Raw genomic sequence first — 17,553 nt, 5'->3', positions numbered from 1 at the left:
AAATCAGGCGGAGCGCAGTGGTGACCTATATAAATTAGGCGGAGCGCAGTGGTGACCTATATAAGTCAGGCAGAGCGCAGTGGTGTAAAAAGAAAAGTAGCGTTAGTATACCAATGAGTACATACCTTTGAAAAAGCTGTCCTGTATGACAATGAAACGTGTAAGGAGTTTGAGGCCCATCATCCTGCCATTGCCATCTTGCACTTTATTGCATTCGGACCAGTCGCAGATGTGGGGACTATTCACAGTCATCTTATTACCAACAAGTGAGACTCTGTTCTACCTACCACCACCCTGGAGGAGACAGCTGCAATGTCATCCTAAAATTGGATCAATTCCCCAGGTGGATGTCATTGGTATCTATACCATCTCTATACAGAGGGCTCAACAGAGACTGTACATATTTTTTCAAGAATCCCCGATATTATAATAGGAACGGATGCTCTTCATTTATCAGCATTTACAGATGCCAGTGGCCTCACATTGTTGTTTTTAACTAGTATGATTTTATTTCAAGTGCATAATAAAATGTTATCATTTAATTACTCATTGGTGTACTAGCGCTACTTTTCTTTTCTTTATACTTTAACCCTTTAGGGATTTACCCCCTCCTTATAGTAGCTACTTGCCAAACCACCCCATGCATGTGCCCCCTAATGAGCGCAGTGGTGACCTATATAAGTCAGGTGGAGTGCAGTGGTGACCTATATAAGTCAGGTGGAGTGCAGTGGTGACCTATATAAGTCAGGTGGAGTACAGTGGTGACCTATATAAGTCAGGTGGAGTACAGTGGTGACCTATATAAGTCAGGTGGAGTGCAGTGGTGACCTATATAAGTCAGGTGGAGTGCAGTGGTGACCTATATAAGTCAGGTGGAGTGCAGTGGTGACCTATATAAGTCAGGTGGAGTGCAGTGGTGACCTATATAAGTCAGGTGGAGTGCAGTGGTGACCTATATAAGTCAGGTGGAGTGCAGTGGTGAACTATATAAGTCAAGCGGAGCGCAGTGGTGACCAATATAAATGAGGCGGAGTGCAGGAGCGACACATATTTTGCAGAGCACTGTGCATAAATAGATCTGGCAGAGCGCTGTGCATACGCAGATATCCGGGAGAGCGCTGTGAATACATAGATGTCCGGCAGAGCGCTGTGCATACGCAGATATCCGGGAGAGCGCTGTGCATACGCAGATATCCGGCATAGTGCTGTGAATACATAGATGTCCGGCAGAGCGCTGTGCATACGCAGATATCCGGGAGAGCGCTGTGCATACACAGATATCCGGCATAGTGCGGTGAATACGCAGATGTCCGGCAGAGCGCTGTGCATACGCAGATATCCGGGAGAGCGCTGTGCATACACAGATATCCGGCATAGTGCTGTGCATACACAGAAATACATAGTCAGAAGGTGGGAGACCTTCGGAGGTGAAACAGACATGGTAGTTAGATTGTGCTCACCTTGGAGGTGGGAGACATGGTAGTTAAATTGTGCTCACCTCGGAGGTGGGAGACATGGTAGTTAGCGCATGCTCACCTCGGAGGTGGGAGACATGGTAGTTAGCGCGTGCTCACCTCGGAGGTGGGAGACATGGTAGTTAGCGCGTGCTCACCTCAGAGGTGGGAGACATGGTAGTTAGCGCATGCTCACCTCGGAGGTGGGAGACATGGTAGTTAGTGCATGCTCACCTTGGAGGTGGGAGACATGGTAGTTAGCGCATGCTCACCTCGGAGGTGGGAGACATGGTAGTTAGCGCGTGCTCACCTCGGAGGTGGGAGACATGGTAGTTAGCGCGTGATCACCTCGGAGGTGGGAGACATGGTAGTTAGCGCATGCTCACCTCGGAGGTGGGAGACATGGTAGTTAGCGCATGCTCACCTCGGAGGTGGGAGACATGGTAGTTAGCGCATGCTCACCTCGGAGGTGGGAGACATGGTAGTTAGTGCATGCTCACCTCGGAGGTGGGAGACATAGTAGTTAGCCCGTGCTCACCTTGGAGGTGGGAGACATGGTAGTTAGCGCGTGCTCACCTCGGAGGTGGGAGACATGGTAGTTAGCGCGTGCTCACCTCGGAGGTGGGAGACATGGTAGTTAGCGCGTGCTCACCTCGGAGGTGGGAGACATGGTAGTTAGCGCGTGCTCACCTCGGAGGTGGGAGACATGGTAGTTAGCGCGTGCTCACCTCGGAGGTGGAACAGACACGAGTCAGTCAGGTTCCTGCAGGCACTGAGATTCAGGTGCTGTAACTTGCGCATCTTTTGTACAATACAGAGACCCTGATCTGAGAACAGAATACGGCATGTCAGGACTTACACTGGATACAATGCTTTTCTATATATCATTTACATATCCGCACCTGTGATTAGATTGCAGGAGCTGAGGCTGAGGGTCCGAAGGCCTGGGAAGCCACGGAGATGTCTGATCAGATCATTTGTGCAGTACTGATAGCAGTTTAGCGTGATCCTGCGGACAGGGCAGCCGGTAAATAGATCCAGAGTTTTGGGGCGCAGAGCTCTTTCCCTGATCATATAGTCTATAATCATCTCCGCCAGATCTGGGGTGAGGCCGGACAGTGAGCCCGAATACTGCATGTTAGGGGCTGTACAGGGACAGGAAGACATCAGCTCATTTATCATTCTATAAGGTCAGTGAAACCTGTTGTATGCAGTTATATATATAGCGCACACATATTCCGCAGTGCAGAGAGTATTGGACCATTCACATCAGTCCCTGCCCCAGTGAAGCTTACAATCTATATTCCCTACCACATGTACACGCACACACAGACATTCTAGGGTAATGTTTGTTGGGAGCCAATTAACCTATTTTTTGGGATTGGGAGAGGAAACCGAAGTAGCCTGAGGAAACCGACGCAAGCATGGGAAGAACATCCAAACGCCACACAGATAGGGCAATGGCGGGAATCGAACACTTCCTACCGAAAGGTCACACAGACCCATAGGTCAATATATCATGATATAATGGACGGTGTTGTTTAGTCACTTACATACAATTTGGTTTTAAAATTGCATTTTTTTAAAATGTAATTCCTTTATTATTAAAAGGGGATTTTTGTAAGAACTTACCGTTCGAACCCCTTTCTCTGAGTCCAGTCCGGTGACACAGCTCCATGATGGGATGTAGGAGGGTCCGCAGGAGCCAGGCACCTATGTGTCAAGTCTTTGGGAGCAGGCTCCTCCCTTCTGCATCCCACAATGCCTCAGTTCAACTTCAAGAGAACACTAGGATACAAAACTCAATACAACGCCTGAACATCTTATATGCAAACTCACAGCACCATAACATGACAACACATGAACGGATAACTTACTAAGCGTAAGGGAGGGATCGCTGTGTCACCGGACTGGACTCAGAGAAAAGGGTTCGAACAATAAGTTCTTACAGAAATCCCCTTTTCTCTTTCGTCCAGTCCGGTGACACAGTTTACGATGGGACATTCATGAGCCGGTCCTTTGGGAGGGTACGCTCAGACTGACAGTTCTCATCAATGCCCGTCCAAATGAAGCGTCCTCCGACGCGAACTCATGAAACCTGTAAAATTTGGTAAAGGTGTGAACAGAGGACCAGCTGGCAGCCTTACACAGCTGCTCCGCCGTAGCCCCATGCACATACCAACCTGGTGGTATGTGCATTTATCTGTGAAGGAACAGGCCTACCTGCTTTACAGTAGGCAAAGGCAATTGTTGACTTCAACCAATGGGCAAAAGTCTGCTTAGAAGCAGGCCACCAATCTTATGCACATCATACAAAACCAAATCAGATTTTCTAATGTCCTTTACCCTATCCACGTAAATTCGCAAGGCGCGAACCACGTCCAATTTCTTTAATTTGTCCCTATTTCTTACCCCTTCAGGGGGGGGAAACACATGTCCTGGTTTAAATGAAATGAAGACACTACTTTAGGTAGGAATTTTGGTACTGTTCGAAGCACAGCCCTATCATCATGAAAAATCAAAAATGGTGACTTGCAGGACAAGGCACCAAACTCTGACACACGCCTAGCCGAGACAATGGCCAACAAAAACGTCAGTTTCCAAGAAACATACAGTATTTAAGTTCAAACTGACAGAACCACAGACAAATCCCAAGGCTCTACCGGCTGCCTGTAAGGGGGTTTAAGTCTAGTTATGCCCTGTAAGAAAATCTGAACTTCTGGTAACAAAGCCACCCTCCTTTGAAAGAAGATTGACAATGCAGATATTTGAACTTTCAAAGACTGTAGACTGAGTCCGGCAGAGAAACCATTTTGCACTAAATCCAAAAGTCTTGAAATTTTGAACCTAGACATGTGAACTTTTTGACGTTCACACCACCTAATATATATCTTCCAGACCCGATGGTAATTGGCTGCAGACACAGGCTTACAAACCCTAAGCATGGTCTGTATAACCTCATCTGAAAACCCCTTCTTTAATAAGGAGATTTCATAATCCACGCCGTCAAATTGAGATGAACTAGGTCCGGGTGTAGAAACGGCCCTTGCTTTAGCAAAACCGGTCGAAGAGGAAGCCACCAAGAGTCCGTCGACAATCTCAGTATGTCGGAGTACCACGACCTCCTGGGCCAATCCGGTGCTATTAGAATAGTCTGCAAACCCTGGCCCTTCACTTTCTTCAATACCCACGGGATCATGGGAAACGGAGGGAATATGTAAACCATGTGAAAACTCCAAGGAACTGTCATGGCATCCACGCAACAGCCCAAGCTGTTGGATCCTTTGGTCGAGCACAAAATCTCGGTACCTAAGAGTTGCTCCTTGTCGCCATCAAGTCTATCTCTGGTAGACCCCAGCGGTCCACAATCTCCTGAAACACTTCCTGATGAAGTGACCATTCCCCCTCGAGCAGTGTCTCCCTGCTGAGGAAGTCCGCTTCCACATTCCTGATCCCTGGAATGAAGATAGCCGACAACACAGGAACGTTGATCTCTGCCCAAGTGAAGATCCGTGATACTTCCTTCATTGCCATCATGCTGCGGGTCCCGCCCTGATGATTCAGGTAAGCCACCGTTGTGGCATTGTCAGACTGTACCCGTAATGGTGATCCTTTCAGGAACTCCTCCGCCTGTAGCAACGCATTCCAGACTGCCCGAAGTTCCAGAATATTGATGGGAAGGCCGGATTCTTCCCTTGACCAGAGGCCCTGTAGCCAGAGATGAAGAACCACCGCTCCCCAACCCCTGAGACTGGCATCGGTTGTGATGACCAGCCAATCCTAGGAGCTAAGGGAACGTCCCAGCTGCAAAATCTCCACATCTCTCCACCAGATCAGGGATTCCCTCGACTCCTGAGACAGAAGCAACCTTTCCTGTTTCATGGTCTTTGCGTTTCCCGACCAACATGACAGGATGTTCCATTGAAAAATCCTTGAATGGACTCTGGCAAACTGAAGAGTCTCGAGCGTTGCCACCATTTTCCCAAGCAACCATACTCCTTGCCACACCGTAGGTGCAGGTGCTTGTAAAATACTCAAAACCATTTGATGAATTTCCACTGCCTTGGGTTCTGGTAGGAACACCCTGTGAAGGTGCGTGTCCAAAATCACCCCTAGAAATTGCAGCCTCTTTGTGGGTGTCAAATGAGACTTGGGTAGATTTAGCACCCACCCCATATCTCGTAAGAATTGTGTTGCGATGCTCAGATGTTCCTGAAGCTTCTCCGCTGACTCCTCCTTGAATAAAAGGTTGTCCAGATAAGGTATAATTATTATTCCTTTCAGTCTGAGGGCTGCAGCCATGACTGCCATTACTTTTTTGAACACCCTCGGGGCCGTTGCCAGACCAAACTGCAGAGCCTGAAACTGCCAATGGTTCTCTCCTTTTGCAAACCGGAGTAGGGAATGATGTTCCTTGTAAATGGGTACATGGAGGTACGCATCCTGAATATCCACTGATTCCAGAAACTCTCCCGGCTCTATGCTTAATAGCACTGAGCGCAGAGACTCCATGCGAAAATGATTCACCCAAAGATGAAGATTTAAAGATTTCAAATTTAGAATAGGTATGAAAGACCCGTCCGGTTTGGGTATTAAGAAAAGGATTGAATAAAATCCCTTCTTTCTCTCCTCCTGAGGTACCGGGACCACCACCCCTTTCTCCTTAAGAGATAAAGCTGCTCCCAGGAGTGCGGACCTCAAGGATGTGGTAATGTAGTAGGGAGAAATCTGTGTGGGGGGATGTCCCTGAGATTTATCAGGTAACCTTCGGAAACAATGGAATAAACCCAGGGATCCCCGGTGGTCTCTTTCCACCTGTCACGAAACTACAGGAGGTGACCCCCCCACTCTGATCCCAGAACGGGGAGCCTCCGCCCCATCATGAAGAGGACTTATACTTACCTTTTGTTGCATGTTTCTTTGCAAAGACTCCAAACTTGGACTTGGGAGTCCTTCCTCTACTGGGCTGGAATCTACCTCGCCATGCCTGTCCTCGGTTAGACGCTCCACCCCGAAAGGAGGAGCGAAAGGACGGTTTAAAAACTCCAAATTTAGAAACTGTGGCCTAAGCTGTAGTTGGGAGAAATGTGCTCTTTCCCCCGTAGCCTGTTTTATAATGTCCTCTAGTTTGGACCCAAAGAGTAACTCCCCCTTGTAGGGCAAAGTTTCCAGGGACTTTTTGGATTCACTATCCGCTTCCCATGCCTTTAGCCAAAGTGCTCGTCTGGCTGTGACTGAGGTTACAGAAACCTTAGACGCCATTTTTGCGTCTTCCTCACCAGTCTCACAGATGTACTCAGCAGCACATCTCAACTTAGCTAATGAGTAGGCCTCCGCATCATGCTGGAGCTGACTGCTTAAAGTCTCCGCCCACTTGATCATTGCTTTTGCCACCCAAGCCGAAGCAATAATGGGACGCAGCGTGAAACCAACACCTTCAAAAATTACCTTGAGACAACCTTCTGCCTTTTTTATCCACTTGGTCCTTAAAAGCCGTGCCACCTTGCACTGGTAAGGCTGTGGATTTAGATAATTTGGCCACAGATGCATCAACCAAAGGAATATTTTCTCATATCTTAATATGGTCCTCCGGCATAGGATACATATTAGCATATTTCTTAGACATTAACAATCTCTTATCTGGGGATTTTCCTGCTTCCCCCAGTAAAGAAACCATACCTTCATCTGAAGGAAAGGAAACAGGGTCCTTGCGACTCTTCTTAAAAAAAACCTCAAAAGAGGGGGCGTAGAAAAAGAGTGCCTATGACCAACATCCTCAGAGGACTTGGTAAACTGCTCCATAAGGGATGTCATTTTGTGCATAGCTTGCAGTAAAATGGGGTCGCCCTGCGCTGGGGTAACAGACCCCCCAGAAGTCAGAGATGAATGTATATGGCCAGGAGATCCTAACAAGGAATATTTCTGCCTGTTTAAAGCCTCTGTTAAGGCATTCATGGACCTTCCTAAAGCCACAACCCATGCTGGTTCAGCTACCTCAGGGCCCGCGACCCACAGGGAACAGTCACAGGAAAGGCACAATTCCCCCTGGTCCCCTTGTTCACATGTTAATATAGCATTACACTTTTTGCAATAGAACATGTCCCTCGCTCCCTCCTCCCCAGCAACAGAAGTGCACTCGTCAGCCATGTTAAATAAAAAGGGATTTTTGTAAGAACTTACCGTTCGAATCCCTTTCTCTGATATGGTCCTGGTGACACAGCTTCACATTGGGATGTAGGAGGGTCGGCAGGAGCCAGGCACCTATACCAAAGCTTTTGAGAGGTAGGCTCCTCCCACCGCATCCCAGAATCCTCAGTTTATTTGTCAAAGCCACTGGAATACATCAACTCAGTACAAACGCCTGAACATATTATATGCACAAACATCAATTTTACCAATAACAACATGATGCATCATGAATACTGGCATACTTACTGAGCATAAGGGAGGGATCGCTGTGTCACCAGGACCATATCAGAGAAAGGGATTCGAACGGTAAGTTCTTACAAAAATCCCTTTTTCTCTTTCAATGGTCCTGGTGACACAGCTTCACATTGGGACGTTCAAGAGCCGGTCCTTTGGGAGGGTACGCTCAGATCTGCAGCTCTCATCACTGCTCGCCCGAATGATGCGTCCTCCAACGCGAACTCGTGGAACCTGTAGAATTTGGCAAAAGTGTGAACAGATGACCAAGTGGCGGCCATGCAAACTTGCTCAGCTGTAGCCCCATGGCGAACCGCCCAAGAGGTAGCAACAGACCTGGTGGTATGTGCATTTATCCTGGCCGGAACCGGCCTACCAACCTTAGTATATGCAAATGCAATAACCGATCTCAACCACCTGGCTATTGTCTGTTTAGAAGCAGGCCAACCTATCTTGTGTACATCATACAAGACAAACAAGGAATCCGTCTTACGAAAACCTTTAACTCTGTCCACATAAATGCGCAGTGCGCGAACCACATCCAAATTCCTCAATTTGTCCCTTTTCTTAGAACCCTCTGGGGGTTGAAACACAGGCAGAACAATCTCCTGATTCAAATGAAACGCTGAAACAACTTTTGGCAAAAATTGGGGGACTGTTCTAAGAATAGCCCTATCATCATGCAAAATAAGGAAAGGAGACTTACAAGATAAAGCTCCCAACTCCGAAACCCTCTTTGCAGAGGAAACAGCCAATAAAAAGATCATTTTCCAAGCCGACCTTAATGGCTCAAATGGAGGCCTTTGAAGACACTCCAAAACCAAAGACAAATCCCAGGGTGCCACTGGTTGTTTGTATGGTGGTTTCAATCTGGAAACTCCCTGAAGAAAAGTTTGCACCTCTGGTAGCAAAGCCACTCTCTTCTGAAAGAAGATGGACAATGCAGAAATCTGCACTTTAAGAGACTGGAGACTGAGTCCAGAAGAAAATCCATCCTGTAGAAATTCAAGTAACTTTGAAAGTCGGAACTTTGACGTATGAGACTTCTGCCGCTCACACCACCTAATATACGTCTTCCAGACCCTATAGTAGTTGGCCGAAGACACCGACTTCCTAGCCTTAATCATGGTATTCACCACAGCTTCTGAGAAACCTTTATTCTTTAAAATGGCGGTTTCAATAGCCAAGCCGTCAAAGCTAGCCGAGCTAAATCCTGATGGAAGAACGGTCCTTGGCTTAGTAAGTCTGGCCGTAGAGGTAGACGCCACGATTCCACTGACAGTTTTCGAACACTCGAATACCAAGACCTCCTTGGCCATTCTGGTGCTATTAGAATTACCGGAATTCCCTGGGACCTGATTCTCTTCAGAACCCTTGCAATCATCGGAAATGGTGGGAAAATGTATGCCAGGTTCCCTTTCCAGGGAACTGTCATTGTGTCCACAGCCGATGCCGAGGGATCCCTCGACCTGGCAAAGAACCTGGGGACCTGATGGTTGAACCTGGACGCCATTAAATCCACCTCCGGTGTCCCCCATCGAGCTGTAATCTGATGGAACACTTGTGGATTCAGCATCCATTCCCCGTCTAGCAGTTCCTTCCTGCTCAAGAAATCGGCCTCGACATTCTTCACCCCAGGGATGAATATAGCTGATAGGGCCGGCACGTTCTGCTCCGCCCAATTGAAAATCTGGGATACCTCCCGCATAGCCAACTTGCTGCGTGTACCTCCCTGATGGTTCAGGTACGCTACAGTCGTGGCGTTGTCCGACTGGACCTTTATGGGGAGACCCCTTAGTCTGTCCTCCGCCAGGGATAATGCCTTCCAAACAGCCCTGAGCTCCAGTATGTTTATTGGCAGGGCTGTCTCCTCCACAGTCCATAGACCCTGAAGCCTCAGGTCCAAAACCACTGCTCCCCAGCCCCTGAGACTGGCATCGGTAGTGACTACCAACCAGTCCCACGACTGAAGAGACCGACCCCATTGAAGGGAATCCACATCTTTCCACCATTGTAGAGAAGACCTGGTCTCTAACGTCAACTTCAGCTTTTCTGTCTTCATGGTCTGTGTGTTTCCCGACCAAGATGTCAGAATGTTCCATTGGAAAGTCCGAGAATGGAACCTGGCAAACGATAGCGTCTCGAAAGTCGCTAAAATTTTGCCCAACAACTTTAGGCACATCCAAACCGAGGGATTTGGAGTCTCCAGCATTGACCTCACCAAACGAGACATATCCTTTGCTTTTGTCTCCGGTAGAAATACTCGATGTAAATGAGTATCCAGGATCATTCCCAAAAACTGGATCCTCTGAGATGGGGTTAGGTGAGACTTTTGCAAATTTAAAAGCCAACCGTGACTTTGCAAAAATTGAATAGCGTCTGCTAGGTGTCTCTGCAATGTCTCTGCTGAGTCTGCTTTGAACAGCAGATCGTCCAAATACGGTATCACAATGATACCCCTCAGTCTGAGGACAGCCGCCATGACTGACATGATCTTGGTGAAAACCCTTGGAGCCGTAGCCAGACCAAAGGGTAACGCTTGGAATTGAAAATGCCTGTCCCCTATGGCAAACCTCAAGAGCGTCTGGTGCTCTGGGTGAATTGGGACATGCAGATATGCATCCTGTATGTCCATGGATGCCAAAAATTCTTCCTGGTCCAGACTGAGAAGCACGGACCGTAGAGACTCCATTTTTAAGTGATCCACCCACAAATGGAGATTTAAAGATTTTAAGTTCAGGATTGGTCTGAACGTACCGTCTGACTTGGGAACTAAAAACAGAATGGAGTAAAAGCCTTTCCTCCAATCCTCCCGCGGGACCGGAATCACCACCCCTTTTTCTAGGAGAGACAGGGCCGCCCCCAACAGAGCCGATCGGAGACGCGACTCCTTTGGGAGTGGTGTTGTCAAGAACCTTCTCGGAGGAAGGCCTTTGAAAGGAATTTTGTATCCCTCTGAAACAATGCCCAACACCCAAGGGTCCATGTCCAACTTTGCCCAAGCTTCCCTGAACCATAAAAGACGACCCCCCACCTTGATTACAGATGGAGGACTCCCCAGGCAGTCATGCTGAGGACTTATCGTCGCTTTTGGTGTTTGGTTTCTTATGAAAAGAACCGAATCTGGATTTTGGAGCCTTTCCCTTAGATGACTGGAACTTTCCCCTGAATGACTGTCCTCGAAAGGAGGCACCCCCTCTAGGGGAGGGCCGAAAGGACGGCCGGAATGATGAAAACTTGGAGGATTGCTTTGCCGAGGGAGTGGGCAGAAATGTACTTTTGCCTCCCGTGGCCTGCTTAATAATCTCCTCTAGTTCGGACCCAAACAGCAGTTTGCCTATAAAAGCCAACGCCTCTAAGGCCTTTTTGGATTCAGAATCTGCCTCTCATGCCTTGAGCCACAGGACTCTTCTGGCATTGATGGAAACAGTGGACACTTTAGAAGCCATCTTTAAGGCTTCTTCCTCTGCCTCAAGTACATATTCAGCAGCAGCTTTCATCCTTTCAGCCAGCAACAGCACACCCGGGTCAGCATGCAATATGGTGCACAAATCACTAGCCCAAGCAATCATGGCCTTTGAGACCCAGGCTGACGCTATAAGGGGCCTGAGTGTAAACCCCACCCCCTCATAAATAGCTTTAAGGTTTCCCTCAAGCTTCTTGTCCACGGTGTCCTTGAAGGCAACGCCCCCTTGGACCGGTAGTACAGTTGCTTTAGAAAGTCTTGCTACCGAAGCATCTACTGCCGGCACTTTTTCCCAGAGATCTGCATGATCCTCTGGCATAGGATAAAGGCTTAAAAACCTCTTTGGCATCTGCAGCCTTTTGTCGGGCGTTTTCCAAGCCCCTTCTAAGATATCCTTTAACCCTTCATCAGCTGTGAAGGTAACAGCCTCTCTGCGCTGTCTCTTAAACACTCCTCTGACAGGAGTTTTGTCTCCCTCTGACAAATTCAAAGCCTGCTTAACTGGAGCAATCAAATCCTCTACCCCTGGGGCTGAGGAATCCACAGAATCATCACCCTGATCCCAGGGCATGTCTGATGTACATTCTCCTTCCTCTCCTGACTCCACAGTCAATACAGGTACCGGGTAAGACCTTTTAGAGGTCCCCTCAGCATCATTATCATACTTATCCAGCAGTTCATTAAACCTGCTAATCCCCTTCACAGTATCCTGCATCACCTGCAACAGGCCAGGGTCTGCTTGGGTCAAAGGCAAGGAGCCTGAGGACTGCTGAGAGGATGACATAGGTTTAGGGGAAGCAACCAAAACATCTCTCTGCCTGTCCAACAACTGCACTAAGGCATTCACCGACCTGCCTAGGGCACTGGCCCACGCAGGTTCTGCTTGCTCTACCCTCTGGGGTACACTGCCCATGGGTCTCACTACTGTGCAAGCTGGGCACAATTCCCCCTTGGCCATCTGTTCAGGGGAAATTTGAAGTGCACAACCTCTGCACACGCTCAATGCAAGTGGGGCTCCCTCCCCCAAAGCTACAGACTGTTGCTCTGACATGCTATTGTAATTTCACACAGTGCAAAATGACAGGCGTTTTGTACAGAGTTAATGTATAACAGCACTTATCTTGTCTGAAGCTCCGGAATTCTCCTTTAGAAGAATGGGGTAGCGATGCCCAGGAAATCCAGTCACTCAGCAAGAAACAGCGTTTCAGCTCCGCAGCAGCGTCTCCCAAAACGGCGCCAAGCAGAGTGAGGGAAGAGACCAATTGTCCCTGCTGCTGCAGGGTCTGTAACGATTTGGCGCCAACTACCCTCAGTCAGCCGTTCCCACTGTTGGATTTCCTATTCCTAGTGTCTCCCCTTCGTCTGGGGACCACTTGGAATCTTCCTGTAACAAGCTGCTGTCCTTTTCAATAAGGAGCTCAGCTTGCAAGCTCCGCATAAAATGGCCGCCGCCATCACGGAGCGCCCGTCCCTCATGATCCCCACCTGCGTGAAGCCGGTTCAGGAACGCTCCGGAGCCCAGGAAACTTCTTAAAAGAAGTTGTCAGCGCCGCACAGACAGACCAGACAGTGTCCGCTCTGTGCGCAGGTATACTGACAGGACGCGCTTCTGTCAGTACCTGCTGCGCTGGCAGTGTGAGGATTCTATGAGAATCCTCACACTGGCCCTTATTCTGATTGACGCGGACTTTACCGCGTACTTACGGATCGCGTCTTTATGGCGTCTGCGCATGCGTGGAGAACGCTACGCGCATGTGCCACGCCTTGACTCGGTACCAGTTCGGGCAAATCCCGTCCAAAACTGTTCACCGCTATCAGTCGGGAAATAGGGGCGTATTATGGGCGTCATGCGGAATGACACATGGGCGTAGTTTCAAAGTGGGCAAAACGGGGCGGAAACATGGGCGGACACGGGGGAGTACACTTATGTTGGGGGGCGTACATTCGGAAACCACTCCGAATGCACGCGATCAAAAAGGGCAGAAATGTGCGGTGTCCACAAGTGTACTATTGCTTTGCGGACACCACTCGTTCATGCGGTAGGCGAACGTACGCCTAATGACTACAACCATTAACACCTGAACCCAATAGAATCTACTCCTTTACTCATTACTCACTAATAGGACGCTTGTCAGTGCTTTAATTGAAACCATTGCTGCTTCAAGGAACCCGTACTAAACACCCACATATGCTGTACTTGTCAGACACTTTCAAACTGCTAACAATGGACATGACAGAATATTAATACTAGCAATACACATATGTATTTGACATGTACTCATGAAACCACACATTTTGGGTAAAGTAAACACATTTATTTATATTCATGCACTTACATTGCTGTAAGGGTTAATGTGTGCAATGCATGTGTTAGGCATGCTTGTAAGGATATATTGGAATCTAATTGATTCCAATTCCAAATAAGCAGTTTTTTATGAGGATAGGTAATTGAATAAGTGGGTCATGTGATGTATAGCAGAAGATACTTCATAGTGGGTTGTTTGGCGTAAATACTCCGCTTACGTGCGGTAGCACCGCTTGGCTCCCGTTCGGATGCGGTATTCCCGAGCATACTCTGTAATACTCTGTAATACCGTGCCGAATCGGAGTGTTTCTCCCGCACACGCATGCTTTGTATGTCGTCCGTAAACACGCCCTGTTCTTAAAGAGTGAGTCCGTCCGAATGCGGAGGACACGTGGGCGTTTCGACGGACGATGGCCGCATGCGGCAAAACGCCGTGGCGTGCGGACCGCTCCGTAAGAATGCGGGAATTTCCGCACAGATCAGAATAAGGGCCACTGTATCCTACCTAATAAGTGTAAAACTAATAAAATAAAAAACACCTATCTATCTCTAATCTTCGGCTGCGCAGCAGCCTCTTCAGTATAGCACCCACTCCAGTGGGCACCTAAACGAAACTGAGGATTCTGGGATGCGGTGGGAGGAGCCTACCTCTCAAAAGCTTTGGTATAGGTGCCTGGCTCCTGCAGACCCTCCTACATCCCAATGTGAAGCTGTGTCACCAGGACCATTGAAAGAGAAAACACAATGCAAAATGCCAGGCAAAGCACAGAGTAATGCACCAGTGTACTTATCTGTGTGATGTCTTCTGTTGCCAGCGATCAGCGGGGGAAGCGCTTTTCAGGAGAGACCTCAGCCTCCAGAAATTCACCCAGTTTCAGCTCCGCAGCCTGAAGAGAAATGGCGCCAGAGCAGGAAGAGACCAAGCCTCTGCTTCAGTGGGGAGGGTAGCCTCTTTTGGCGCCTTTCCCCCTTCAGCCGCTCCCACGAGTGCCTCTCCTCACCTCCAGTAACTCCCCTCACAATGGGACCACTTGGAGTTGTCCAGCAGCGCTGGACTCCTGTAAAAGACTTCAACCCCCAAAGGGATTTCAGTCTTTAACCTCTTTTCAAGATGGCAGCCGCCATCGCAGGGGGTCCGTCCCCCAAGATCCCCTTCTAAGCAAGGAGCCGGTTAGGACACCCCCAGAGCCAAGGAAACCTGTTTTAGGCAGAGGTAAGCGCTGTGCAGAGGGAGCAGCCGTTTCCCTCTGCACACAGAAAGCTGACAGGACACGCTTCTGTCAGCCTCTGCTGCGCTCTCAGTGTGTGTTAACTTCAGTATGAAGTAACACGCTGGAAAACCTGCTCTACCTATTTGTTTAATAAAATAATAAAAACCTAGCTAAGCTAGCAAAAAAATCGAAAGAAAAAACGCAGCTGCTCAGCATAGCACCCACTCCTGTGGGCACCTAAAACGAACTGAGGCATTGTGGGATGCAGAAGGGAGGAGCCTGCTCCCAAAGACTTGAAGCCTAGGTGCCTGACTCCTGCGGACCCCTCCTACATCCCATCGTGACCTGTGTCACCGGACAGGACGAAAGAGAAAATTGTTTTTTAGTTAATTACATTGTCCTACCCATCATTCAGCGCAGTTACCATTTTTTCCATGCAACATTTTTTTCGGGAGTGACTTCCAGGTTATTTATACTGCAGCTTGGCACAACGGCAAAATACTTTGCACCCTATTAGATACTTGTTTTCTTCCATATTGCAGAAATAGCAGATGCTCGGATATCAGATCATGTCCTCATATGTCTTACTCTAACATTGTATAGACCCGTATGCACATCCGTTAATTGGAGATTCCCAGATTATTTGGTAGACTCAGATGATATTAAACGATACGTAACACAGATTTATGTTACAGATAAAACAGTCCATATGAATGATGTTAACCACTTATACGGGGGTCACATCGTCTCATTTGTGGCCTCATAGAACAAGAAATTAGAAGGATTCCCCCTAGCAGCTAACGCAGTGTCCTGAGATACGCTAGCACACCCATCTGACAACAGATTACTCTGTAAGGATGACACTGCACACAACAAGCCCAAATCAATTGAACTGATCAGAAGAACAGACATTTCAGATGGGGCAATAGACCAGGAGAAATGCCAGCAAATCTAGGATCGGGATGGAATCTGAATCCAATGCGTCTAACACTGTGCGATTCAGAGCCAGTTTGGATTCGGTTTGGCACCGAATCTATATAAATAGTATGCCTTCTTGTTGAGAATACAGGGCTAAAAGAAGCATTACAATATCATTTCCGTAATAGCTGCTGGTTGGATTTAGAGATCATTCCCAATGGCGCTACTAACCCCTTGCTAGAATTCTGTATGTCTACTATTTTACTGTGTCGCTTTTTTATATATCAGATAATCATCATATGTGCCAATGTACACAAGTGGTAATTATGTTACGCATATCATTTGTCTCTATGTAAATGGTATCTGCTCACCCGATTACTGTGTTATGCAAATCACGAGAGACACTGACCCCAAAGGGTTGAAATGAACATCTCGGCCCTTATTGTTCTTTCTAAATAGTATGCCCTCATTTTAATGCTAAACTATAGATTTGTTTAAACTGTTTTTATTCATTTATCATGTTGGTGTATAACATATGAACAATATCATTCAGAAATACAGATACATAAATTTGGTAGTTACATTTGACAGGTATGTACAATGGAATAATATGTAAAGTATGTCAAGTGATATTGCCTCTTCATATTCTGAAAATCAACTTTAACCATGGAGTTATCTAGTGAGGAAAAGGGTCTGTAATACACACATCAAATGTCAACCTAGTAGGGAAGAGAGAGTGAGTGAGAAAGGTAGAAGGAGAATAGAGAGAGGTGGGAGTTTGGGGAGTGGGGGGGGGGGGGGGGGTGGAAACCGTGCAGTCCTATGGTGAAGACATTATGTAATTAATGATGGCGTCAGGGGGGGCTATAAAGCAGTTTATCACCAAGAGGGTATGCTAAATATAGTACATAAATAGGTTCATTTTAATAAAGATGAGTATATTTGAGATTCTTTAAATTCCAGCCAGGTTGCAGAAAAAATTTGAATTATCGGCTAGGGGAAAGGACAAGAGGTTTTCCATCTCCATATAGTAGTCTATCTTCCTGAACCAGTCCTTAATAGTGGGGGCCTTATGAGACCTCCAGTAAGAGGGATTATAGCTTTGGCCGCATTATTTAGGTGTCTCAGGAGGGAGTTTTTATAGGTTTTAGCATTTGATGATGTAATATTTAAAATCCAGAAACCCGGGTCTCTTGCCACCTTCCCCTTAAGAATTTCCTCGGTGCACTGGAAAATGTTGTCCCAGAAAATAGCACGAGAAGGACATTCCCACCAGATATGAAGAAAGCTACCTGCAGCCAAGTTACATCTCCAACATTTGTTAGATACTTTCGGGAACATTTTGTGGAGTCTTAAAGGAATTCTATAACATTGATATAACATCTTGTATAAGTTCGCCAGTGTGTCTAGATTGAGTATTATAAAATATCTTCTCCCAATCTATATCGTGGGTTAAACCATGGAAATCTTTTTCCCAAGCGGCCGTAAAAAAGTCAGGGGGAAAAGATTCTCTATGATATTTGTGTATAGTTGTGAAATAGTGTGTGTAGGTGTTTGCGGGTCGACACATAAGCGGTCAAAAGAAGTCAAGTTTCTAGATAAGTCCAAAATTTTAAAAGAGGAGGTAATGAAATGGCGAACTTGAAGATATTTCCAGAATTCACTGGAAGAGAGATTCCAGGATTCTTGAATATCCGAGAATGAGCGTATCCCACCTGGGTTCACCAACTGACCCAACCTAAAAATACCGGCTTCCGTCCAGGCTTCAAAAGAGGT

The 17,553-nt window shown here is 47.4% G+C and overlaps 1 protein-coding gene across 1 annotated transcript in view; it reads right to left on the bottom strand.

The window, feature by feature from the left end:
- The window catches only part of LOC146079844 (uncharacterized), a 267,124-nt gene that overhangs the window by 86,521 nt on the left and 163,050 nt on the right, over positions 1–17,553 (bottom strand). Inside the window, exons 9-10 of the mRNA XM_083186483.1 lie at positions 2,357–2,599; positions 2,183–2,281 (exon numbers count right to left, since the gene is read on the bottom strand). Coding sequence (XP_083042609.1) covers positions 2,183–2,281; positions 2,357–2,599 — 342 coding nt within the window. The remainder of the gene's footprint in view (positions 1–2,182; positions 2,282–2,356; positions 2,600–17,553) is intronic.

Source organism: Crinia signifera, chromosome 5 (assembly GCF_055691185.1).
Source record: "Crinia signifera chromosome 5, ASM5569118v1, whole genome shotgun sequence".
NCBI lineage: Eukaryota > Metazoa > Chordata > Amphibia > Anura > Myobatrachidae > Crinia > Crinia signifera.
The sequence above is the reverse complement of the archived record's forward strand: the minus strand, read 5'-3'. Positions and strand labels throughout refer to the sequence as shown.